Source organism: Gadus chalcogrammus, chromosome 18 (genome assembly GCF_026213295.1).
Source record: "Gadus chalcogrammus isolate NIFS_2021 chromosome 18, NIFS_Gcha_1.0, whole genome shotgun sequence".
Classification (NCBI taxonomy): Eukaryota; Metazoa; Chordata; class Actinopteri; order Gadiformes; family Gadidae; genus Gadus; species Gadus chalcogrammus.
Genome location: NC_079429.1, coordinates 282,319 through 307,905, shown reverse-complemented (window position 1 = coordinate 307,905; position 25,587 = coordinate 282,319). Strand labels below are relative to the sequence as shown.

Sequence of the window (25,587 nt, the reverse complement as noted above, 5' to 3'; positions counted from 1 at the left end):
TTTTTGTTATCATTGCTTTATTGGCCTAATTTGAGGAGAAATCTATGCCATAAACAGACATTATATAGGCCTTTATTACACGGGTCTTCTCAATGCCGTGGAACGCTCCGTTCACTTGCATGGGTAGTAGTCCGGTAACTTGTCAACCCCAGCGTCTTCGGTTGCTAAGCGACGTCAACGTCTTATAGCGGACTATTTCACTGCTGATCAACACTACGAATGCTGGTAATAAATTGTAAAAAGACACACCATGTGAAGTTATTTTCCAAATAAGATTTGAAAAGCTTTGGAAGTTTATTTACAACACTATTTACATGGTTTCGGAGTAGTACACTTTGACAGGTTTTAATACAGTTCAGCGAGAAAGGCGACGACGAATAACCCTACGTTCACACCAAAAGATGCAAAAAGTTGACGCGCGTCGTGATCCCATTCAAAGTGAATGTAGAGACGCGTTGCTGCTTTGCTGCCGCAGCATTTGCTGCCGAGAAAACGGGCAGCAAAACTTGATTTGCGGCGCGTCAAAATCTGATTTGCGGCGCGGCATGCCCGTGCCCGCTGTCGGGCACGGGCGAAGGGCGCGTTCACGTATTTTGTGGCGCGTCAAATGCTGCTCGTGTTGAAATATTTCAACTTTTGACGCGCCGCAAACCTTTGACGCGCCGCAAAACTTGATTTGACGCGCCGCAAAACTCAGGCGTCAACGCGTTCGGGCAGCAAATGCATCTTTTGGTGTGAACGCAGGGTAACCCTGCGTTCACACCAAAAGAAGGAAAAAATAAGAAAAAAAAAAAAGGAAAAAAGAAGGAGGCGTTCCAGTCTGCGTAAACGGGAACCCCCACCACACGAGAACGCCCATTTGCGTCTGCAGTGGGATGATATTGGAACCTACGGGCTTCAGTGGGGGTTTCATTCCATCTGTGCACGGCACCTACTCAACGAGCAGGTGTGCGCCTGCAGCCAGAGGGGGCGCCAAAATACCTATTCCCAACACAATGTTATGTAGTACTTCATTGGAGGAGGTTAGAGGTTAGAGGTTGATGATGCCGACGGATCAGACACAGAACCAAGCATGTTGTTTGGATTGTTTATTTTCAATTAAATTTTTACAGCTATTGTTCCATAACCTGTTTATATTCTAAACTAAGTTCATAATCCTACTAATGAAGTAAAAATCTACGCTTCAAAGTGACAAAATAGTTATATAAATATGAATTAAATATTGAGCAGACTCGGTTTCTGAACACTGAAAATTGGACAAATCAGAATGTGTGGTATATGCTTTTTCTTTTAATTACACCATATCTAAACTAGTTTCCCTGTGCAAAGGAAACTCTTCCTGGGTAAGATGAACGGCCCTTCCCTCCATATTTACACCCACATACAGCATCCAATGGACCCTGAACACGACACCGCGATGCTAAACTACTGGGGCGCCGCGGTGGTCTGACAACATGCGTTTTAAACGAGCTCCACAGCGCATTGCTACAGCTGGAGCTAGTGTCCGAGGGCCTTCCCCTGGGCCGACCCCCTCTGAGTGGGCGTAGGGCCCTGCAGGGGTCTCACCATGCATGAGGAACACCATCTAGCAGACCAGTCGTCTTTATCAAGTGTACACGGGGGTTTGGTCATTGTACTCAATACAGTGGAAAGACATTCAACATATGTGCTTATGTACTGAATAGAGCCGTCATAGTATTGCTTTAATAGGACCGGTGGCCAGCCGCTCATGTCTTCCTCAGGGGAAATGCATTGGCACCTTATTCACACACCCTGACGCAGTCCTCTACAGGCTACAGATCACTTCCTGTGCAAATTTGAAACTTTGAAGAACCCAAAAATCTCAGAGCAAAAAATGTAATCCAATAAATGGCAGCAGGCGCCCAGATGGGAGCATGATGGGTGATCTACGAGGCGGACTCTGAAGACGATCTGGGGTCGTGATTACAGTGGATATTCTAGCAGGAGGGTCCATGTGGCCGCAGGATAAGTTACTAGGTAGGCAGGGTTTCAATGAGGTATCTTTATACATCTGAGCAGTGACCAACATATGTATATATTCATAATAAACGGAAAGAGTAAGGCATAAAGTAAAGCAAATGGTTTTGTTCTCCATTTGAAAGTAAAGTGTGATCTGCCTTCTCATTCACAAGACAAAACGTGTCAAAGAAACACTGGATGGACAGGCACTCGGCTCATTTGGCGTTTTCAAACCAAACTCCACAATAACGCGCCCTTGTCAGGCGAGGAGTGAAACCAAGCAGGAGAATACTGGCTCTTCCTCTTCAAAATAATTCCCAAGCATAATAGGAAATGCATCAACCAGCAGAACTAAAGGGTACAAAACATTTTGAGTGACGGAAGAAAGCCTGTGAGGCCAAGCGTTTGCATCTGAGAGGATGACAACTGGCGAGGAGTACAATAGAGGAATTCAACAAAACCAAAAGCCTCAGAGATCATTTGACACTTGAACCCGATGGTGATTTGCTACAACTGCCCGACATCGGAGGCACTGGAACGTCTGATAAAACGATCATCAACTCAAAACCATTTGGCGAGGGCGAAGTGAAGAGCATGCAACCGGGGAGGGAGACAGACGGACAGACGAGACGGACAGACGAGATGGAGCCCAGGGAAATGGTTCCCATCCCATTCCTCTTACGTCATTATCTACATGTTCCCATCAGGCGCGTCCCTTCAGAAGGCTTCCTGAGTGTTGCTCATGGGGGTCTGCCTTCTGTCTTAACGGGACTGAGTCCACCTCCTGACGGACGGCAGCTCAAAGGCTACGGAGTCTCACCTAGAAAAGACTGCTTCTGTTCTCTTAAAACATTCATAAAAAGGTTCTATCGAACAAACATACAATGAAAGAAATGAAATCAGTAGAACAGGAATAAATTATTAAATACATCCATTTTGTATATGATGTCACTGAGAGGAGCCGGGGAGCTAAGAGGAGACCTCAGACCCCTGGAGCAGGAATATACATGATCTATCTGAGCTATGTCCTCTAGATCTAGAGGAACGACTCCCAAAGAGGCACTGGGAGGAGGTTCTGATCAGGAGGTCAGAGGTACCGTGTTAATGAAGAGTGTCAGGTGGTCCACCGACCGCCACCCTCTGGGGGGCTGGGGGGAGGGGCCCTCTGTGTGGACCAATCAGGGAGAGGTAAGACTTGATCGTTTCTATAGAATCAAGAAGAGTCTTAAAAATGGAATTTTTGCTGGGCCCCAAGGCGCACCCCTGAAGAACGGGTTCAGTCTTTACAATTGTCGATAGGAAGATGAACATCAGCCTTCAGCGTGGCGGCTCAGAGGAAGGAGGCCATGTCCAGGTCCATGAAGCTGTTGGCGTCCATGCTGAAGGCCTCGTAGGCCTGGGCGTTCTGGTGCATCTTCTGGTGGTGCCGCAGGTTGGACTTGCTGGAGAAGCTCTTGTCGCAGAGCAGGCAGGCGAAGGGCTTCTCTTTGGTGTGGATGCGGCGGTGGCAGATGAGCTGTGTGGACACGCGGAACGCCTTGCCGCACTCCAGGCACTGGTAGCGCTTGGGCTCCGTGTGGATGCGGCGGTGGTTCTTCAGCGCCATCAGGTTGGTGAACTCCTTCTGGCACACGGCGCAGAAGAAGGCACCCGTCTTGTGGCTGTTCTTGTGGTTGAGCAGGGAGCCCGCGTGGCGGTATGTGCGGCCGCAGTGGTCGCACACGTGGCTCTTCTCCCCGCCGCCCTCCTCCGGCTCCGCCCCCTCCGGCCCCAGGTGGGCCAGCGGCGGGATGAGCTTGGGGAGCCCGTCCAGGCTCTCGTCCATGCCCGGGTTCCAGTAGCGGCCGGCGTTGGGGGCGCCCTGGAGCCCCTGCTGGAGGTAGGGGCCCTGGGGCGGGGGGCCGCCGTAGCCCCCCGGGCTGGAGAAGCTCTGCTGGGCCGGGCTGCAGACGGGGGTGCGGTCCTTGGCGTGGACGTCCATGTGGCTCTGGAGGTGCGAGATGAGGCAGAAGGTCTTGCCGCACTCGGGGCAGCAGTGGCGCTTCATCTGGGAGTGGATCTGGAGGGTGAGGGGGTCGGGGAAGGTCTGCAGACACATGGTGCAGTGGTGCAGCGCCTCCGAGTGGCTCTTCTTGTGGTTCAGGAGGGAGCCCGCGTGGCGGTAGGAGCGGCCGCACAGGTCACACCTGGGGACGACAGGCATCAATCAACCAGGGCGACAGGCCGTCAATCAACCAGGACCACAGGCCGTCAATCAACTAGGGCGACAGGCCGTCAATCAACCAGGACCACAGGCCGTCAATCAACTAGGGCGACAGGCCGTCAATCAACCAGGACACCTCCACTCACCTCACTCACTCCACGCAACACATTCTTCAAAGCACTCAATTAAATCACCATTCGGTAGAACCCCCCCCCCGGGAGCACCGCTCCGCGCCCAGAGACTCACATGAAGCACTTGTCGGCGGCGGCGGCGGCGTCGTCCTGGCCGCTGGCGCGCGGCGTGCTCTCCTGGGAGCGTTGGCAGCGGTGGCGCTTGAGGCCCGAGCGGCCCTGGAAGCCCTTGCCGCACTGGGGGCAGCTGAAGACGGCGGCCGCGCGGCTGTGGGTCTTGTGGTGGTTGTGCAGGATGCTGGCCAGGCGGAAGGCCTTGCCGCAGGTCAGGCAGGCGTACTTCTTGGTCTGCGTGTGGATGCGCGTGTGGTTGCGCAGCGCCATGGGGTTGGTGAAGGGCTTGGAGCACACGCTGCAGCTGAAGTGCCCCGTCTTGTGCGTGTTCTTGTGGTTCAGCAGGCTGCCGGCGTGCCTGTAGCTGCGGTTGCAGACGCTGCAGGTGAACGGCCGCTCCTGCTTGAGGGGGGCGGCCCCACCGGGCCCCTCCCCGTCGTCGTCGGGCTGGTCGCAGGCGTGTGCGGCCAGCTGCTGGGCGGAGGGGAAGCTCTGCTTGCAGTCCTTGCACTTGGAGGTGGGGGTTTTGAGCGGCCTGCGGCCTTTGAGCCCTTCCTTCCTGCGGCGGCCGCACACGTGGCTCAGCAGCATCTTCCTCCCCCTGAAGCCCCTCCCACAGCTGGGACACGAGTGCTTCTTGTAGGCGAAGTGTGTGCGCAGGTGGTTCCTCATGGCCAGCTGGTTGGGGTAGGTGTTGCTGCAGACCGAGCAGCAGTACTCGCCCGTCTTGTGGGAGTTCTTGTGGTTGACCAGGCTGCCGGCGTGGCGGTACGTCCGGCCGCACTGGTCGCAGGAGAACGGCCGCAGGTCGCCCGCGCCCTCCGACGCAGCGGCCCCGGTCACGCCCTCGGCCTTGACGCCGCTGCCTGGCCTGCGGGCCGCCGGGCGGCGGCGGCGCGCGGCGTTGGGCCCCCGCTGGGCGAGGCGGCGCTGCGGCCCGGCCTCCTGCGGCCCGTTGCGCTGCATGAGGGCCTGGATCTGGGTGTTGAGCTCCTGGATCTTGGCCTGGTTCTCCTTGTGTCTCCTCAGGTGGTTCAGCAGCTGCTTCTGGATCTTGAACGCCTTTCCGCACTCATGACAGGCATGCCTGAGGAGACATGAGGACACGTTAGAGGGGCCGGCCCACAGATAAAGACCCCCAGGGGCCCTAACCCACACACGACCGTTAACCTCTTCAACCCGAGCGCCCCCGGGGGCGGGGGCAGCTGCGCCAACGTGTGCTGTAAACAGCTGTAAACATCACCACCATGCTCCAACATTTCCATGGTGCATACCCACGTAACGGGAAGAAGCTCGGCTAAAAGCCCATGATAACCATTTTTACCTAAACAAAACACAATTCTAACGCCAAGCAACTAAATGAGCCCATAGCAAAACACGCAAAACGTGCATGCGCTCATACTGGCCGCCGCCGATTTCGCTCCGTCATGCCAGCCACACAAACTATATGTCATTCCAATGATATAACGGTCATCACTCTACGACGAAAACTCACTGAACTAGCAGCCAAAGAAGAGCAAACAAATAAACAAATAAAAAACGTTATACAATGTGATACTTTTGATTGGCGAAATGTGTTTTTTTACATGGATTTGGGTCCATTGATTTGACTGTCCCTCGACTCTATTGGCTCTGACGGTTCGATAGAGGGGTCAATCATCCAAATTGACCAATGGATACCCAAGATATCTTCCCGGGTTTGACTGGAAGGTCAGCATAATTCGCGCAAGAAGCACCGAGAACTTTAGAACACTCTTCAGACACTCCGGCTAGATAGAGACATATGCTCCTACTACACCTATTACAACGTTTGCATTTCTAGTTAGCTAGTTATTTTGTATTTTCTTGCCTTTTTCTTCTATTTGTTATTATTTTAAAATAAATAATGGCAGGCAGGAGAAAGACCTATACTTTTGCGGAGGCATTCGCTATCATAACTAGCGACAGTGGGGCTACTGTAGTCCCTCTCGAGTCGTCTGACGACAGTGACTTGCTGTTGCCAGAACTGGACACGGATGATTCAGAAGTTCAAATTCCACCACCTGAAAGGTATGTTCTCTGTTATCGATTACTTATTGATTTGGTGTCAAATTGATGATCTATTTACCTTATTAGATATTATCTATCGATCACCCTACTCACTCTACTCATTCCACACACTCACTACCGGTACTCTTATATTTATATTTATGATATTATTTGCATCAATTATCATTATCAATATTTTGTACATAGTTTATTTGATACTATCTCTATCCTTTCTTCTCTTTATTCCCTTTTGCATTGTTGAGAGGACTTAGCAAACCAAGCATTGCTGTGCAAGTGATAAATAAACTTGGATTTGATTTAGTATCCTGCAATGAATTTAGTAAATGCACACACTCAAACTGGTGCAAACTGGATTGTTAGTTGACTTCCCCAGTACAGGTCTTGTTTACCCCAACATATTGTTACTTGTCTGTTTGAAGTTACATTCTTTTCTTTCTTCTTCTTGAGTTCCACAGTGATGATGATGCTGATTATGAGACACCTTCATCGACTGCTCCTGCTCCAGCCCCCCCCACCTCTGTTTTTATTTTTATATATATATATATATATATATATATATATATATATATATATATATATATATATATCCCTAGTGATTGTAGTTTTTAGCTGTGTTTTTACAGTTTGGTTTTATTATATGTTGTCCTCATATATATCTGCTCCAGTTGGAGTCAAACTTCATTTCGATTGTATGGTTTTCTTTGACTGGGAAAATGTAAAGAGGTCTGTGTGAATTTTCAAAACAAGTCAAAACTGTTGAATTTGGATGGAATGAATACCTATAGTGATATGTCAGTGAAATAAAATTAGTTTTACAGTCTGGTACCTTAGAAAGGTCAAATGGCACCGATGGTGCCCAAAAGTGCCCAAATGGCACCATTTAGTCCGTCTGGACCTACCTGTACTAAAACCTCTCTAAAATCACTTTATTCACTTTATTAGCATTTATCCTGGAACAGGGTACTCATCAGATGTTGTTATATGTTTCCCTAAAGGTTCTGGGCTACTATCCTATAGTTTCAAGGTGGTATTCACTCTAAATAATATGTTTTCTCTAGGCGAAAATTGAAAATTGACATTTCTTACTATGTTCTAGCTGAATTTACTCTGACACAGTAACATCTATATTGATTCTGACACTTCTGCAGCTACCTCACAGGTCTTACCTTCTTTTTGAAACCAACTTTATTCATATAGCCCTTGTAGTTGTGGAGGCCTACTCTATTCATTATGGGCATGTCATTTCGGGCAGGAGGCCTGTGAAATAGGCCTAGGGCTTAACAGGTTAACGGAGCGATGCTCACCTTTTCACGTCGAAGTGGGAGCGCTGGTGGTTCTTGAGCGCCAGCAGGTTGTAGAAGCGCTTCTGGCAGACCAGGCAGCGGAACACGCCCGTCTTGTGGGACTTCTTGTGGTTGAGCAGGGAGCCGGCGTGGCGGTACGAGCGCCCGCACTGCTCACACTTGTACTGACGGGCCCCCCCGTCTGCCGGCCCCCCGTCCGCCGGCCCCTGGCCCGGGCGGGGGGCCGGCTGCTCCCCGCTGGGCGCGGGGGGGCGGCCCCCCGGGGCCCCGTCCTCCCCGTCGGAGGGCTCCTCCTTCCCCCCCGCCCCACAGCCGTGGTTCTTCAGGTGCTGGTAGCTGGAGCAGAACAGGCCGCAGCAGCCGCAGATGGAGCTCTGGGGCTCCGCCGCGGGGTCCGCCCCGTCGGCGTAGAGCGGGTGCGGGGGCCCGACCTCCGCCTGGGGGGGGTTGTGTGAGAGCTGGTGGGCCAGCAGGTCCTGCCTCTTGGCGAAGCTCTCTCCGCACGTGCTGCAGATCATCATCATCATCATGTCGCCCTCGTCCTTCAGCTCCTCGTGGGAGGACATGGAGGAGGGCCCCGAGCTGCCGGGCGTGGCGTGGGCCTGCGTGTGGCCCCGGAGGTGGCTCCGCAGGGCCCTCATGCTGGTGTAGCGGTTTCCACAGACCGAGCACTGGTACAGGTCCCCGTCCTCCTCGTCTTCTTCGTCGGCGTCCTCTCCGCCGGCGTGTTGGTGGAAGGCCTCCTCGCTGAAGTAGCTCTGGTCCCGGTGGTTCCCGTTCACGCCCGGGAAGTCCACCGGGTCCTCCGGGTGTCCGGCGGCGCGCTCGCCGTTCCTCGCCCCGAAGCCCCCGCTGTAGCCGGCCTCGTGGCCCTGGTGCAGGGGGCAGGCGTGGGACTTGATCCCTGCGATGTCTGCGAAGGTCTCTCCGCAGTCGGCGCACTGGTGCCTCTGCATCAGGTGCTGGTCCTGAGGCAGATGCACCGTCCTGCCCTGGGGGAAGCCCTGGCTGAACGCCTCCTGGTACGAGGGGCCGTGAGCTCCGGCGGCCTCCTGCTCAGGAGCCAGGACGCCGTCCGAGTCGCTGCCCTCCCCTTCCTGGGGGGGGAAGCCGGCGTGGGCCTCCAGGGTCAGGGGCTCCGAGGACAGCCAGTCGCCCTCGCTGCTGAGGCTGAAGGAGGACGGCTGGGCCTTGTGGAGCCGCAGGTGGCTCTTGAGGGCTGCCAGGTGGGGGTAGCTCTTCCTGCAGATGGAGCACTGGTAGATGCCCACCTGGTGGGACCTCCTGTGGTTGATCAGACTCCCTGAGTGGCGGTAGCGCTTGCCGCAGACCTCGCACTTGAATCGGCGCTCGCCGGAGTCGGGGCCCTCGTCCGCCTCCTCGTTGTCCTCCGGGAGCGGCGGGCCCTGGGGGCCCATGGGGGCGGGCGTCGGGCCGCCGGAGCAGTCGGAGAACATTTGGCCGTTGCTTAAGATCTGCTCGGAGTGGTCGTAATCTCCGTGATGCTCGGCGGAGGACGACACTGACGGGATGTTGTTGACGGGCGACGCGTAGAAGTTGGAGTCGGGCGAGTGGATGCTGTTCTCGTAGGAGACGGTGTGGGGGTCGTGCGAGTCGCCGTGGGCGCCGTACGAGCCCGAAGAGGAGTTGTGCATCTGGATGTGTTCCTGGAACTCCTCGTCGGTGGAGAACAACACCTGACATAAGTGGCAGAAGTTGAGCGAGGAGTCCTGGGTGTGCGGGGAGAAGTGGCTGGGCGGCGGGCTGGCGTACGGCCCGTCGCTGGCGGACGGCTCGTCCCCGCCGCGGCCCCGGTGGGTCCTCTGGTGGCCGTAGAGAGCCGCCATGTTGTTGAACAGCTTGAAGCAGACGGGGCACTCGAACATGCCCGTCTGGTGGGTCCTCTTGTGGTTGGTGAGGCTTCTGTAGTGGATGTAAGACTTGTCACAGAGGTCGCACCTGAAGGGGCGGTCTCCCGGGTCGTCGGAGGCGTGGCCCGGGGGGCCGCTCTCGTCCTCCTCCGGGCTGTTCTCCACCGACGGCTCAAACAGCTCCTCCTCCTCGTGGGGGTCCGACTCCTCGCAGTCGTCCTCCACCGTCCGGAAGGCCTGTTCCTTCACGTGCTTGGAGAGGTGCACCCTCTCATGGGTGGCCAGCTGGCTCGCTAGGCGGAACGCCTTGCCACAGTCCATGCAGGCGTACTTCTTCTGGGACGTGTGACTTCGGAGATGGCTCTTCAGAGCCAACGTGTTAGAGTTCTCCTTGCCACATATCTGACATTGAAAAGAGCCTGTCTCGTGCGTCTTCTTGTGGTTGGCCAGGCTACCTGCGTGGCGATAACCCCGCCCACACTCGTCACACTTGTACTTGCGGTCCTCGTCGTCCTGCAGATGGGTCTCCATGTGCTCCAGGAGACTGGGCATGTTAGGACATACTAGGCTGCACTGTTTGCAAGGGAATCCTTTTGTCCTGCCCGGCTCTTGCACAGCCATCGCAGGATATCGTTAGAGGAAGGCAAATCGCATGCAGATTGGTAAATAAGTTGTCTAACTGATCATCCGGATAAGAGGCAGGCAACGTCCATGAGGAGAGCTGTTGAATATGAACCAAGCACGCCCTTAAAGCTGTGGAGAGAGGGGGGAGACGAAAAGACAATCTTAATTAGACGGTCGTGAACGAGTCCGGATGAGACGTAAACTTGCTAAATCATAATAGTTGCAGAACATTTTCAATCCCACCACATTATAGGAGACATTGCAGAACGAGTCTCGGTGTGAAGTCGGCCATCATAACTTGTACATTTAGCCTTTCCTTATTTAACAACTGAGAAAAACACACCGCAGATAACTATGGTTATAATCAATATGGCCTCCAACATTTATCTATATAATGAACACGATTCGTTAATAAAGTAGTGGCAATAAGGGATAACACATCGATCTAATGCTGCTGTGTTCCATAGCTGTGGAGCTAACTCTGCTAACTGTTAGCAGTGTCAACAGAGCGCCGCCCCGCGCGGCCCGCTGAGGACGGGTCCCTTCTCTTTCTATCGCCTTGGATCGCATCCCGACCCCCCGCCGCCCGGTGCGGGTACCGGGGGTCGGGGGTCCGCGTCGCAGTCTGTTTCTATGTTTGGGTGAGTTACCAAACACCGAGCAGGCGAGCGTTAGCTTCTATCCACTAGCCTCTTCATGCTTAGCTAAACAAACATTGCACCAAAAGGTTTTCCACAAAGCGGCGGAGCCTCGGCGGCCGGTTACCGGAGACTTGACCGCACCCCGCCGCCCGACACGGTCCTCAGCGCCCCGGACACTTATTTACTGCTACTTCTGGATGGAGGGAATGGAAAATCCCTTTCAATTGTCTTTTTTCCTTTCCATCCCCATTTCCACATCGGTCTTGTTGCTAGGGAACAGGAAATGTGCAGCACTGAAATCCTTCCCCGGCGTAGCGCTGATCAAATAGACCCGAGGAGCACAATCAAATATATAAACATTAATTAAAAAACACCTCACAGGCACCAGCTACTGACCCCGGCCACTGACACAGACTACCGTCCGTCCATTTACAAGAGTAAAAAGCGCGTCAGCAGCTCGTTAAATAACTTAAATAGTAGTTTACCGGCATTTACAGGTCATTTAAATGACTTGAAATGAGGGTGCAAGGAGAAAGCCACATACCTTCTTCTGAGGAATCCACTTCAATGTTATTGCTTTTCTTTAATCCGTTGGGACTGCTTACTTGAGTGCAGCCCACTTCTCTGGTCCCCAGTGCCTCAGCCTGCCGCGGTGCCATCAGAGGCTGCGAGTTGAACGCCCGGCAGGCGGCGTCCCCATGGTCCTAACGCCGGCGCTCTCTTTCCAAGCGACACCTAACGCAGTATAGTAACATTCTCATTCACTGGGATTTTAGAGCATCAAGGATTTATCGGCAACCAATTTAAAAACACGGGTAAGATCTGTCTTTAATGTGGATAGGATTTAGTGTGTTAAACATGCGCCATGTCTAACCCTGGTCGCGATGAGCAGGACGGGCAGAGCGCTCCGGTCCTAGAGCCGGCCATTTTGAGGGCTACAAAACAACAGCGGAGCACTCAGCAAGTCTGTCCGCTCGTCTACAACATCACCGTGCTCCGATCGGACGCTCAGGGGTGTTATGTGATTATAATGCAGGATCGGCATTGACTTACATGCGTTGTTTATTAACAATTGGCCATTAAGCCACCACGCCGTTGCATTGTCAACTTCACTAGCTCATTGTCCCTGAGGTCCTAATGCCAGCCATTTTGTGACAGTAGCGTACATATTTTGTGTATTACAGTAGGTATGTAGTGAACATCGGGATGACCGTCGCTGCTCTCCCTGCTTGGGAAAAGATCTGAAACTATGTCCTTAAGGATGAAGAGGGGAGTGTGAACAAGTGAAAATCCATTCACACCTACAGTATGTCCAATGTTATGATTTTACTTTACATGATTTGATCACTTATTGAATTGTTTGCTGACTTCCCAACAGCGACAGAGTTTCAAAACATCTACAATAAACGACCATGGCATCACCACAGCCTGGAAGCCAACCAGTTCCAGAGCAATACACCCCTCCTTCCACAGAGAGTGAGGAGGGTCACCATAGTAACGAGCCGCTCAGCAAGGAGCCGCTCCCGAAGGAGCCGCTCACTAAGAAGCGGGGAAGGGGCCGTCCCCCAAAGCCCAAACCCTCGTTCAAATGCACGGTGTGCCAGGAGGCGTTGAGGAGTCCCTCCGCCCTGCGCAGCCACAAACTCTCCGCCCACGGCAAGGCGCCGCCGCCGCCCCCCGGGCACGCCTGCGCCCAGTGCGCTAAGACGTTCCCCAGCAAGGCCCAGCTCGCCAAGCACCAGCGCTCGCACGCAGCGCAGCGGCCCTACCAGTGCCCCGACTGCCACAAGGCCTACAAGACGCCCACGGAGCTGAGGAACCACTCCCGCTCCCACAGCGGGGAGAAGCCCTTCATCTGCACCGAGTGCGGCAAGGCCTTCATGCAGGCCATCTGCCTGAGGATCCACATGACACAGCACAGCGGCGAGAGGCCCTTCCCCTGCCCGCAGTGCTCCAAGAGCTACCCCATGCTGTCCAAGCTCAAGGTCCACCTGCGCTCCCACACCGGCGAGAAGCCGTATTTCTGCGCCGAATGCGGCAAGAGCTTCGCCGACCCCTCCGTGTTCAGGAAGCACCGGCGCAACCACCAAGGCCATCGGCCGTACGTGTGCGAGGAGTGCGGCAAGTCGTACACGGAGCTGAAGGACCTGAAGAACCACGAGCGCTCACACACCGGGGAGAAGCCCTACCTGTGCTCGGACTGCGGGAAGGCCTTCTCCCGCTCGTCCTCGCTGGCCTGCCACCAGCGCATCCACTCCCAGAGCAAGCCCTACCAGTGCGAGCAGTGTGGGAAGGGCTTCACCCAGCTGTCTTCCTACCAGTCCCACCTGCGCACTCATTCGGGGGAGAAGCCCTTCCTCTGCCCGCAGTGCGGCAAGATGTTCTCCGACCCGTCCAGCTTCCGCCGCCACCAGAGGGCCCACCTGGGCTTCAAGCCCTACCCGTGTGACAAGTGCTCCAAGCGGTTCCGCCAGCCGGCCGACCTGGCCGTGCACGAGCGTGTGCACTCTGGCGAGCGGCCCTACAAGTGCCAGAGCTGCGACAAGGCCTTCGTGGCGTCCTGGGACCTGCGGCGCCACCTGCTGGTGCACACAGGGCTGCGGCCCTTCTCCTGCACTGAGTGCGACAAGTCGTTCGCCGAGCGCTCCAGCCTCAACAAGCACCGGCGCGTGCACTCGGGCGAGCGCCCCTTTAAGTGCGCCAAATGCTTCAAGTCGTTTGTCGTGTCGTCCAGCCTGCGTAAGCACGAGAGGACTCACCTCGCCGAGCGACCGCCGCCAGAGACGGGGGCCCGCTCCCCCCCGCCCCCCGGCCCCCCCACCGCCCCGCCCCGGTTCACCTGTACCCGCTGCGACGCCGCCTTCGGCAGCTGGGAGGAGGCGCAGGCCCACGAGGGCTCCCACACCCCCCCCTCCGCCAAGACGGGGGGCTCGCACGCCTGTGAGACCTGCCAGGCGGAGTTTACCCAGCTGGCCGACCTGCAGGAGCACGAGAAGCAGCACCTCAAGGCCAGGGCCCACGTCTGCAGCAGCTGTGGGAAGGGCTTCCTCAACAAGGCCGGGCTGCGCAAACACCAGAAGATCCACTCCAACAGCAGGCCGCACAGCTGCCACCAATGTGGCAAAACCTTCTTGTTTGCCGCCTACCTTCGCAAGCACTTGAAAACACACCCCGATCCCAACATGGCAACCCAATCCAGGGAGAACCATCCCATTCAGCACACAGACCCCCTCCCCCCGCCATCCCCCCCCATGGAGGGCCCGCCAAGCCCCAACACAGGGGAGCCCAGTGCTGGGACCAGTGCCGTAACCAGTGGCCTATCGTTAGCGGTGCCGGGGGCCGCGTTCCAGGCCCTGCCAGAGTGCCTGATAAAGGAGGAGGATCACTAAACATATTTTGTTACTATTCCGCTTTACATTCTTTAGATATTAAACCAGCACTATGAAACTTTTGGCATGGAGCTTATTAATGCATTTAAAAAATATCTGAACTTCAATGTTTCTCAAGAATTGAACAGGCCATTCCACCATCCACCATTCTCTGTTCATGGTTCACTGGTCACCGTTGGTCCCCTCGCCATACCTCTGGCTCCAGCTCCAGCCACTAATGGAAAGAGCATTCATAGTGCAGGTTTAAGGTCATGCATGACCCAAAAAGATGCTTTTTAAATCAAAAGTTATGGACTATTTATCTAAGTCGTCACACTCTGTTAATCACAACATTGTTCGGTTTTTTATACCGTGTATTGTCATGCGATTTGAAAGATGTAATTCATGACTTGTCTTAATGCTTTTTAATGCAAGACAAGAGCTTTGTAACTTGGTATTGTTATACAGTCTTATGTCCTAATCATGCTATACTACTGTAATAATACATGTTACAGCGCAAGATCAAATGGGTGTTTCATTCCTCTGTACTTGTCCATTTCAAAGTAAAGACACTTTTACTCGTTCTTTAACTTTTATTGAGGTAATGTTTGCCAGGATTGGGATCAGAATACTAAAAGTACATTAGGAGGGGGCTCCATTTGGGATTAATTATATAATGGTGATTATGGGGACAATAGTTATCCAACTAGTTTGTGTTAATTGGCACATGGTTTGGGTGTGTAATTGCAAACTTGAACAGATTACTAAACACTCATTCAAACATAAGCACATTCCTGTTTAATTCAACCGGCAGTTTGGCAGTAAAGGTCACAGTTGGAATATTTCTGATACATTTGTCACAAGATTAATTTATAAAATAGACTGTGTTGTTTACAAACTGAAATTAGGAGAAAGGGTTGGAGTAATCCAAATAAGTAAAGATGAGGAATTCGATATGCAGTTATCCAAATAAGGAATAAAGAAGGTATCTTGCTATAAAATATATTTTTAGGACCTCTACACGAACCGAAGCCCGCCACGGCTGGACCGTGTGCTCAGCGTCCCAGCTCTGAATGAATGTATACAGGAAGTTAGTGTTTACGCATGGCCAATGTAAACACGGTCCTCCTGATAAATAAGCCACACTTACTTGTCAAGAATTTGCTTTATATGTTTTGTTAACTTCCTCTCGGAAAGATTTACAACATATCCCTGCCAGGACAATGGTCACCAAGGCAACGCATCCCCATCCCATCCTGTAAACACACGCCCCCCCCCCCCCCCCCCGCCCCCGCAGCATCCTGTCCGCCCAGGGCCGCGTCCCCCGACCGCACGAGGTCATCGGAACGCAGCTTCCACTCCGACCAGGAGCACTGCCTTGATCGCGAGCCTCGGGAGAGAAGACACTTCCGGAAGCCTGAGACAGTTGGCCTTGGACGACCGTTAGACCCACCCACCTCGAGTGTCCGATAACTGAACTCCTTATCAATAAGAGTATGATAACTGAACTCCATATCAATAAGAGTCCGATAACTGAACTCCATACATCCACTCCAAATAAACTCCAGGGAGTTATCAATAAGTTTTAATCGAATCAACCATACATTAGGGTTAGAGTAAGTTGTTAACAGTCACAAGCAATAATACCTTTAAAATGTATATATATATATATATATATATATATATGAACGACAGTGGAACGGCCCACTTTACTGAGGTCTCTGTTTATCCCGAAGGGAAATAGAGTTTGTATTGCTGTGCTTCATTCCATACAGCAGGGCGGCGCCCTTGTCTGTGAGGGGCTGAGAGAGAGACAGAGAGAGAAAGACACACTGAATATCTTTATATATATATTCAGTGTATAGATATACATATATAGTAAACATAGTTATAAGAGCAAATTATAAAATACTCTTACCTGTGAGTCGGAAACCACAGATTTCCTCTGTAAAAAAAAAGAGGATGTAATATTATTAATTGCGGATGCCCAGTGGTTAGGGTTAGGGGGAGAGCCCGCTTATTACCCACCCTAGTGTAGTCGTGTATGCTGCCGTGAATGGGCTCCATGGTCTTCTTCCACTGGTCGTAGATTTGTTCCTCCTCTGCACTGCAGTTATGCTGCCTGCAGCCAGAGACACATTTATAATGCATGATGAAGAAACACACAAACCCCCCCACACACACACACACACACACACACACACACACACAAGAACACACACACACACACACACACACACACACACACACACACACACACACACACACACACACACACACACACACACACACCAACTAACATACCAACTATGAACTACAATTAGGAAAGATAAAAACAAATAGTCGATTGCATCCTGAACTTGATGCTCATTAGCCAGCTGCTGCCGGCCTGCTCCCTTCTTGCTTCACGGTGTTCCCCACTCACAGCGCTCTGTCCATCAGCAGCCTCTGGGCGTCGCCCTCCGCCCGGGCGTCCTGGAACCGGCCCCTGACCGCCAGAGCAGCGCCAGCCTGGGACGAGTTGAGCTGGATGATGGCCAGAGACAGCGAGGAGAGGACGCTGGAGCTGAAAGGGAGACATGGAGGAGGGTACTTATGCGATGCTAGGCAGGCTCCTTTCCTAGTCTTGTCATCAGTACGAACGAATGAACATGGCGGGTCTTTGTGGTTATTGTAGCTGTTTATTACAGAAAGTAATCACCAAGGGTTGGACATGTCTTGCTCAACAGCACATCAGCTATCGGGCATCACACATGTCTCTGGTACGATGAAAGTGGCAGTTAGTTAATCATTTAATTTTTTAACTGGACTATGCTATGTCTCCAATAAAAAGTGAATGGCGAGTTGGGCAGATGTCATTAAGTGTACTGAAAGTGATTTAGGAGGAAACAAAGTTAGCTGACAGGATATGGGAGACTCATTTACCTTCCTCTGTAGAATCAGGAAAACAAACAAAAAGCAAACATCGACGCTCTGTCACCTGTCGTGGGTCACTTCCCGCTGAGCGGTTAACACGCGGAGCATCTCCCGTCCATCCCTCAGTCTGTATCTCAGCTGCAGCTGGACGGACACGCGCTCCCCAGCGGACAGGAGCGGTACTGCACCTAAAGCACGACCACAGAGGAGAACGGGGCAGGGCATTTAGGCAGAGTGGCCGACTGCCTATTGTATGAATGACAGATTATATTACCTACCAGACATTTACGTACTTTCTGGATCCTGTTCCTTTGCACCAAACTGAAGGGTTATCTCCATGTGTGGGCTCACGTTTCCTACTTCTCTCGTCCCCTTGTGTTCCGCCTCTCTCTCCCCTCTCAGACACCTGGGGAGAGCAGACACACTCACACACTACTCAGACCACCTCCATTCACTCAGATAGTAAGACACACTCACACACTACTCAGACCACCTCCATTCACTCAGATAGTAAGACACACTCACACACTACTCAGACCACCTCCATTCACTCAGATAGTAAGACACACTCACACACTACTCAGACCACCTCCATTCACTCAGATAGTAAGACACACTCACACACTACTCAGACCACCTCCATTCACTCAGATAGTAACCCTATTCCTGTCGAGAGGCCCTTTTGTCTTACAGAGATTGAGGAAACAGCAGAGTGACAGTGCAGTGAGTCGCTATCGCCTGGTCCTCAAGGATCTTCTCAAACTCCCAGTGCAGGTTCTGGGGGCTGGCTATCAGCACCTGAGGGTGAGGTTCACGGCCGCGTCAGGAGAGGGTCCAAACATTCAGGCTGTAGGGTGCAGAAGCTTCCTGTTGTAGAGCCGCTCTGCGCGGTCTGACCTTGCCCCCGGTGCGGTCCGCCAGTCGGCCCAGCTCGTCCAGACGGCAGTCGGTCCCCTCGATGGATAGCACCGACACCGTCACGCTGGAAGAAGGTCCACAGCTCATTCCCCTCCTAAAGCTCCCAGCTGGTCCAGATCATCAGATACCTCGAGGAACAACCCCAGGGTGGGGTCATGAACCATGTGAGGCTGCTGGGATCAATGGTCCCTTTGGAAGACATCAGCTAACCAAGGGGTTAGCTGATGATCAACCTTACACCTCCAAATAATCTGTATTGGAACTGATGTGTTTAGGGATGAAGGATGCTATGGGTTAGCTAACCCTAACCCATGCAGAGTAGTGATGAAGGATGCTAAGGGTTAGCTAACCAGGAGCAGAGTAGTGATGAAGGATGCTAAGGGTTAGCTAACCCTAACCAGGAGCAGTGTAGTGATGAAGGATGCTAAGGGTTAGCTAACCCTAACCCAGAGCAGTGTAGTGATGAAGGATGCCAAGGGTTAGCTAACCCTAACCAGGAGCAGAGTAGTGATGAAGGATGCTAAGGGTTAGCTAACCCTAACCAGGAGCAGTGTAGTGATGAAGGATGCTAAGGGTTAGCTAACCCTAACCAGGAGCAGAGTAGTGATGAAGGATGCTAAGGGTTAGCTAACCCTAACCAGGAGCAGTGTAGTGATGAAGGATGCTAATGGTTAGCTAACCCTAACCCAGAGCAGTGTAGTGATGAAGGATGCTAAGGGTTAGCTAACCCTAACCAGGAGCAGTGTAGTGATGAAGGATGCTAAGGGTTAGCTAACCCTAACCCAGAGCAGTGTAGTGATGAAGGATGCTAAGGGGAAGCTAACCCTAACCCAGAGCAGTGTAGTGATGAAGGATGCCAAGGGTTAGCTAACCCTAACCAGGAGCAGTGTAGTGATGAAGGATGCTAAGGGTTAGCTAACCCTAACCCAGAGCAGTGTAGTGATGAAGGATGCTAAGGGTTAGCTAACCCTAACCCAGAGCAGTGTAGTGATGAAGGATGCTAAGGGTTAGCTAACCCTAACCCAGAGCAGTGTAGTGATGAAGGATGCCAAGGGTTAGCTAACCCTAACCGGGAGCAGAGTAGTGATGAAGGATGCTAAGGGTTAGCTAACCCTAACCCGGAGCAGTGTAGTGATGAAGGATGCTAAGGGTTAGCTAACCCTAACCAGGAGCAGTGTAGTGATGAAGGATGCTAAGGGTTAGCTAACCCTAACCCAGAGCAGTGTAGTGATGAAGGATGCTAAGGGTTAGCTAACCCTAACTCAGAGCAGTGTAGTGATGAAGGATGCCAAGGGTTAGCTAACCCTAACCCAGAGCAGTCTAGTGATGAAGGATGCCAAGGGTTAGCTAACCCTAACCAGGAGCAGTGTAGTGATGAAGGATGCTAAGGGTTAGCTAACCCTAACCAGGAGCAGTGTAGTGATGAAGGATGCCAAGGGTTAGCTAACCCTAACCCAGAGCAGTGTAGTGATGAAGGATGCTAAGGGTTAGCTAACCCTAACCCATGCAGAGTAGGATGAGCATGTGTCTCCACCCACCCCTTGCTGGCTGCCCACTCCCCCAGGTCCTGGTAGAAGATGGTGGAGGACAGCAGGATGTGAGCGTCGTGGTCTTCCACCTCCAGGTTCCCCAGGTCCGTGTTAGCCTTCCCGTCCGTGCAGACGATCACCTTTAGGAGGACAGCGGCAGCACAGAGCTTCAGCAGGGTAAGGGTCAGGGTCAGGGTCAGGGTCAGGGTCAGGGTCAGGGTTAGGGTCAGGGTCAGGGTCAGGGTCAGGGTCAGGGTCAGGGTTAGGGTCAGGGTCAGGGTTAGGGTTAGGGGGGTTAGGAGCTTCAGCAGGGGCCCTGACTGGTCAGGCTGGGTTAGGGTATCTAAACAAAGAATAACAAACCAAAACTCTGACCTTTGACCCTGCTTGTCTGGAAGCCATGGCGATGGCCAGGAGGGCGGCCGGTCCCAGAGCTGTGGACCCACCCTCTGACAACCTTCAGACACAAGAACGAGCACATGGGAGGGTCCCTTTAGTCAGGTGGACTGGCTGGTGGGCGGGGCTTCTGACCCTGGTTCTGTCCCTTTAGTCAGGTGGACTGGCTGGTGGGCGGGGCTTCTGACCCTGGTTCTGTCCCGTCAGTCGGGTGGACTGGCTGGTGGGCGGGGCTTCTGACCCTGGTTCTGTCCCTTTAGTCAGGTGGACTGGCTGGTGGGCGGGGCTTCTGACCCTGGTTCTGTCCCGTCAGTCGGGTGGACTGGCTGGTGGGCGGGGCTTCTGACCCTGGTTCTGTCCCTTCAGTCGGGTGGACTGGCTGGTGGGCGGGGCTTCTGACCCTGGTTCTGTCCCTTCAGTCGGGTGGACTGGCTGGTGGGCGGGGCTTCTGACCCTGGTTCTGTCCCTTCAGTCGGGTGGACTGGCTGGTGGGCGGGGCTTCTGACCCTGGTTCTGTCCCGTCAGTCGGGTGGACTGGCTGGTGGGCGGGGCTTCTGACCCTGGTTCTGTCCCGTCAGTCGGGTGGACTGGCTGGTGGGCGGGGCTTCTGACCCTGGTTCTGTCCCTTTAGTCAGGTGGACTGGCTGGTGGGCGGGGCTTCTGACCCTGGTTCTGTCCCTTTAGTCAGGTGGACTGGCTGGTGGGCGGGGCTGGAGGGTGAATGGTCACCTGGTTGGCTCCTCTCTACTGAGCAACTTCCTTCTTTATTTTGTCGTTTGTCTTTTGGTTTCTAGACTTTCCACCAAACCACATTACGATACTATAGGGTTAGGGTTAGGGTTAGGGTTAGGGTTAGGGTTAGGGTTAACCCTAACCCTAACCCTACTATCCATTTCATCCAATCACCTGCATTAATTACTGGCTGATCATTACTTACTGGCTGATCATTACTTACTGGCTGATCATTACTTACTGGCTGATCATCACTTCCTATTGGATAACCATTCAACTTATGATTTAGTGATACACTTTTTTACAATATATTTATAATGGTCTTTCCCCTTATAGTGTGGAGCTGTCAGAAGGCCGAGCAGGGCTGAGCGCTGCTCGGGGGTCAACAGTAGAGGGCGGAGGGGCAGGAGGAGGCCTACCCCAGCAGCGCCCTCTGCAGGCGGTCCCTGGTCTGGCAGAGCGGAGGCGGGCTCAGGAAGGCCGAGGCGGCCCCCTTCAGGTACTCAGAGTCGATGAGCTCGGCGTCACCCAGGAGACGGGACCCGCCCCCCTCGTAGCCATGGAGGGTCACCTGTGGGACAGCCAACCAGAGCGTCACTCTCTGGTCCAGGGTGGGCTCATGAGGCTCGAGGGCTTCCTTGGGGACCCACCTGGTTGTTGAAGGTGATCAGACCGACACGCAGCTCTGGTTGTTGGTAGCAGAGCCTCTGGACACACTGCAGCACCGCGTCCTTGACAAACTGTGGTTCAAGCAACGCCGTGTCATTAACAGCGAGGTCTCCTGCTCTACTCATCCAGAAGGAGAAGAAACGATATTCTATCGGAAGGAGGAACCCCCACCTGCAGTCGTGTTCTGTAGATGGTCTTGTCATCCGATGAGACCTGAAACACAGAGGGAAGACCCCATAGAGTGGGGGATCATATCAAGTCATTGAGACAATACGTAGAGCAAGTTAAACCTTCACAATGTATGTTTTTCCATTATCAGCCTCTAGGTGTCCGGTTAAGGTTAGGTGGTGTCAGGGTAAGGTAAGGGGTCAGGTTAGGGTAAGGGGGTCAGGTTAAGGTAAGGGGGTCAGGTTAAGGTAAGGGGGTCAGGTTAAGGTAAGGGGGTCAGGTTAAGGTAAGGGGGTCAGGGTAAGGTAACGGGGTCAGGTTAAGGTAAGGGGGTCAGGTTAAGGTAAGGGGGTCAGGTTAAGGTAAGGGGGTCAGGTTAAGGTAAGGTGATGTCAGGTTAAGGTAAGGGGTCAGGTTAAGGTAAGGGGGTCAGGTTAAGGTAAGGGGGTCAGGTTAAGGTAAGGGGGTCAGGTTAAGGTAAGGGGTCAGGTTAAGGTAAGGGGTCAGGTTAAGGTAAGGGGGTCAGGTTAAGGTAAGGGGGTCAGGTTAAGGTAAGGGGTCCTCACAGGGGAGGTGATGCCCATGGAGCCGGAGATGTCGATGCAGAAGATGAGCAGGGCGTCGGAGGGGTCCAGGTGCGGACCCTCCGGGTTCAGCAGGAAGAGGCTGTCCGGGACGCCGGCAGGCCCCGGGGCGCTGGGGGCCGCGGGGGCGCTGGGGCCAGCCGGCCGGCAGAAGGAGCAGCTGTTCACCTGGGGTCCAGAGCCACAAAGCATCACAACATGGAGTCCTTAGAGACCTTAAATTCCAACCCTATCAAATCTACAAACTCAGAGACGACGCAGAAATCATGAGCCTCTCTGCCTCACCTCCAAGGTCGTGCTGGGCGAACCCCTCGCTGATATTAAACACCGACTCAAGACAAAACACCAACCCTCCTTCCCTAGTATCGTCAAGTAGCTAATGCTTGAGTCCCCTTCTCATTCTCTCTCACACGACGAGAGGTGAAGGAGGAACTTCTCACCATGTTGTCATAGCAGGAGAGGAGCCCAGCACCACATTGGGAGCAAAGCAGGGGTTCACCTTCTGTGGGGTGCACTGTAACACACACACACACACACACACACACACACACATTCAAACACACACACATACACAGATAGGTGATGAGATCAGATGAGGGTCAGGGTTAGGGTCAGTGTTAGGGTCAGGGGTCAGGGTTAGGGGTCAGGGTGTAGATGGGGTGATGACCAACCTCTGTCCTCTGAAAGAAGCTTTCCCAAACTGACAAGAATCACATTTGGGTTTCCTGGCAGAGAATCCGGATCCAATATTCCTGCAATCAGTGTGATTATATTCAATACAAATTAGTTTTATATATTGAGGATAAATAATGCAGTAAAACAGCCCCCCCCATATTCATCAGAACTCCACACTGCGTGTTGCTGCGGCTGTGTGAGATCCATGGTGAAGGGGGAGTGTTACCGTCCGGGGCGGGGGGGCGGGAGGGGCTGGGGGCCCTCAGTGGGGCCGTCTGGGGCAGCAGCACCAGGTACTCTGGGGCGCCCCGCATCCACAGGGACCTCGGAGGGAGGGGTGGAGCTAAGGCAGGAGGGAAAACCAACCAATCAAAAACAACAAACATGATCTGCAGGGTAGGGTTTGGGTTGGGCTCCAGCAGCCCCGACCCTGACCCTGACCCTGACCCTGACCCTGACCCTGACCCCGACCCTGACCCTGACCCTGACCCTGACCCTGACCCTGACCCCGACCCTGACCCTGACCCTGACCCCGACCCTGACCCTGACCCTGGCAGTAGGGCTCCAGCAGCCCTGACCCTGACCCTGACCCTGACCCTGACCCTGACCCCGACCCTGACCCTGACCCTGACCCTGACCCTGACCCTGACCCTGACCCTGACCCTGACCCTGACCCTGACCCTGACCCCGACCCTGACCCTGACCCTGACCCCGACCCTGACCCTGACCCTGACCCTGACCCTGACCCTGGCAGTAGGGCTCCAGCAGCCCTGACCCTGACCCTGACCCTGACCCTGACCCTGACCCTGACCCTGACCCTGACCCTGGCAGTAGGGCTCCAGCAGCCCTGACCATGACCCTGACCCTGACCCTGACCCTGACCCTGACCCTGACCCTGACCCTGACCCTGTGAAGTGCTGCTCCACCACCGACCCTTAATGGATCCTAAAGACTGGGGACCTGGAGGTATCTTTGCATCATGAGCCGTACATCACAACACAAGAGAACCAAGCGAACCAGACAGGCTGACACACACAGACACACGCACGGCAGCGCACACAGACGCACACAGACACACACAGACACACACACGGCAGCGCACAGACAGACACAGACACACACAGACACACAGGGCAGCGCACCTTGCTTTGTGCCTGGGACGGGGGTCTTCAGGGCGGCCCGGGGCCTAGGGGAGAGAGCGGGGGCCGAGGGCGCCCTCCCTCCCCCCAGGGCCTCGCTGCTCCCCTCCCTGCTCCTCTCCTCCGTCCTCCTCTCCTCCTTGCTCCTCTCCTCCGTCCTCCTCTCCTCCGTGCTCCTCTCCTCCTTGCTCCACTCCGCCGTGCTCCTCCTCACGACGGAGAGGATCACGGCGGCGCTCCTCTCCTCTGTGCTCCTCTCATGCTGCTCTCTGAACCTCCGAGGAGAAGGCACAGGGCTGCCCTGCTCTGCGGCGCTACGAGGAGCAGGACGAGGTGGAGGAGGAGGTGGAGGAGCAGAAGGGGTTAGAGGACGAGGTGGAGGAGGAGGTGGAGGAGCAGAAGGGGTTAGAGGACGAGGTGGAGGAGGAGAAGGAGGTGGAGGAGGAGGAGGGAAGCTGGGTCTGGTTTTTCTGATCGGAGGCAGGAGGGCTGAAAACAGAAACTTGGTGTCACCACGGTTGCTAGTCAGCGGGTTGTTGTCAGACTGTGACAGTTGCTAGGCAGTGGGTTGGTGACAGACTGTGACAGTTGCTAAGCAGCGGGTCGTTGACAGAATGTGACAGTCGGCTCTAGAAGTCTGACCAACTGTTCCATCAGACGGGGACTCGTAGAAGCAGAGCTACTGAGTTACTCTCATTCTAAAAGTTACATTCAGGAATGAGAGGAAAGCACACCTGAATGTTTAACCCCGATAGGACTGGACCTTTGAACATCCTTCGGATTGGTTGGTGCTGGAACATAAACAAACCTACAGGCAAATTCCATTGGTTGATGGGGCTGTCTGTAAAATAATAACAATGAACCAAAACACATGAACGATTTAGTTACACGTTCTCCCCCTCTTTAAACTATCTGAAGCCAACCAAGAAACATGCTATTGTGTACATTGAAGTTAAATATATTTAATGAAGCTTTATCGTTTAAGTCATACATCAATTGTGAATGGTACAAAGAACACACAAGTAAAGTGATACAAGTCCACCCTAACCCTTCAACTGAAACCCTACAAAAAGTACATTATTACATTAGTACATTATTATAACATTACAACAACTATGAGCATTGGGGCAATCATTAACTGAAACCAATTTTGTCAAACAAACTAAGAAGCCCTTAACATTATCGTTGACGATACAAAAGGTGAGACGGTACTTACACATGAAGCGCTGGACGGAGGAGGCACTCCCAGGTGTGATGGGAGGGATCCCGACACATTCCCCAGCAGGTCAGACCGCTTCTCTTATGACTCAACCCTCAGAGCTCCGCTCAATCATTGACAGCCACTGCTCACCTCCAGCGGAACAGTTCCACAGTCACAGTAAAGGGGGGGATCCCATTTATTTAAACCTAGAGACGCCGGTGACCGAATCTGTGACACAACAACATTGTCTGGAATGTAATTTCCTAGCGGACAATATCTTCCAATGTGGACAAACAAAGAGAGGATTCAATGCCAAATGATTATTATATGGATATACTTTTATTTTGAAAATCGTCATAAATTACATTGCATAAT

At 53.4% G+C, this 25,587-nt stretch overlaps 3 protein-coding genes across 6 annotated transcripts; 1 reads left to right on the top strand and 2 right to left on the bottom strand.

Annotated features, from left to right (window-relative positions):
• Positions 1–814: 814 nt before the first annotated feature.
• On the bottom strand, positions 815–12,512 carry znf646 (zinc finger protein 646). Of its 4 annotated transcripts, XM_056576668.1 has the most exons (5): positions 11,792–12,512; positions 11,462–11,652; positions 7,782–10,405; positions 4,430–5,515; positions 815–4,166 (listed from the first exon to the last, which is right to left on the bottom strand). In XM_056576668.1, the coding sequence occupies exons 3-5, from the start codon at positions 10,271–10,273 to the stop codon at positions 3,311–3,313; spliced, it is 4,434 nt and encodes a 1,477-aa protein (XP_056432643.1). In that variant the 5' UTR covers positions 10,274–10,405; positions 11,462–11,652; positions 11,792–12,512; the 3' UTR covers positions 815–3,310. The 4 variants fall into 4 exon arrangements, with proteins under 4 accessions (XP_056432643.1, XP_056432641.1, XP_056432644.1 ...); XM_056576666.1 differs by having other exon boundaries at positions 11,462–12,512; XM_056576669.1 differs by lacking the exons at positions 11,462–11,652; positions 11,792–12,512 and adding an exon at positions 10,520–11,449.
• Positions 10,771–15,494, top strand: znf668 (zinc finger protein 668). The gene is made up of 2 exons (XM_056576671.1): positions 10,771–11,732; positions 12,296–15,494. Exon 2 carries the CDS (start codon positions 12,330–12,332, stop codon positions 14,304–14,306), a length of 1,977 nt encoding a protein of 658 aa, XP_056432646.1. The 5' UTR covers positions 10,771–11,732; positions 12,296–12,329; the 3' UTR covers positions 14,307–15,494.
• A 97-nt stretch (positions 15,495–15,591) lies between these two features.
• Positions 15,592–25,537, bottom strand: si:dkey-9k7.3 (circularly permutated Ras protein 1). The gene is made up of 20 exons (XM_056576670.1): positions 25,228–25,537; positions 24,746–24,852; positions 24,015–24,500; positions 23,099–23,215; positions 22,869–22,949; positions 22,638–22,711; positions 22,180–22,365; positions 21,617–21,658; positions 21,427–21,516; positions 21,196–21,347; positions 20,024–20,105; positions 19,658–19,788; positions 18,099–18,183; positions 17,893–17,999; positions 17,495–17,607; positions 17,266–17,389; positions 16,711–16,851; positions 16,314–16,407; positions 16,204–16,230; positions 15,592–16,087 (listed from the first exon to the last, which is right to left on the bottom strand). The coding sequence occupies exons 1-20, from the start codon at positions 25,284–25,286 to the stop codon at positions 15,995–15,997; spliced, it is 2,391 nt and encodes a 796-aa protein (XP_056432645.1). The 5' UTR covers positions 25,287–25,537; the 3' UTR covers positions 15,592–15,994.
• Between the last annotated feature and the right edge of the window lie 50 nt (positions 25,538–25,587).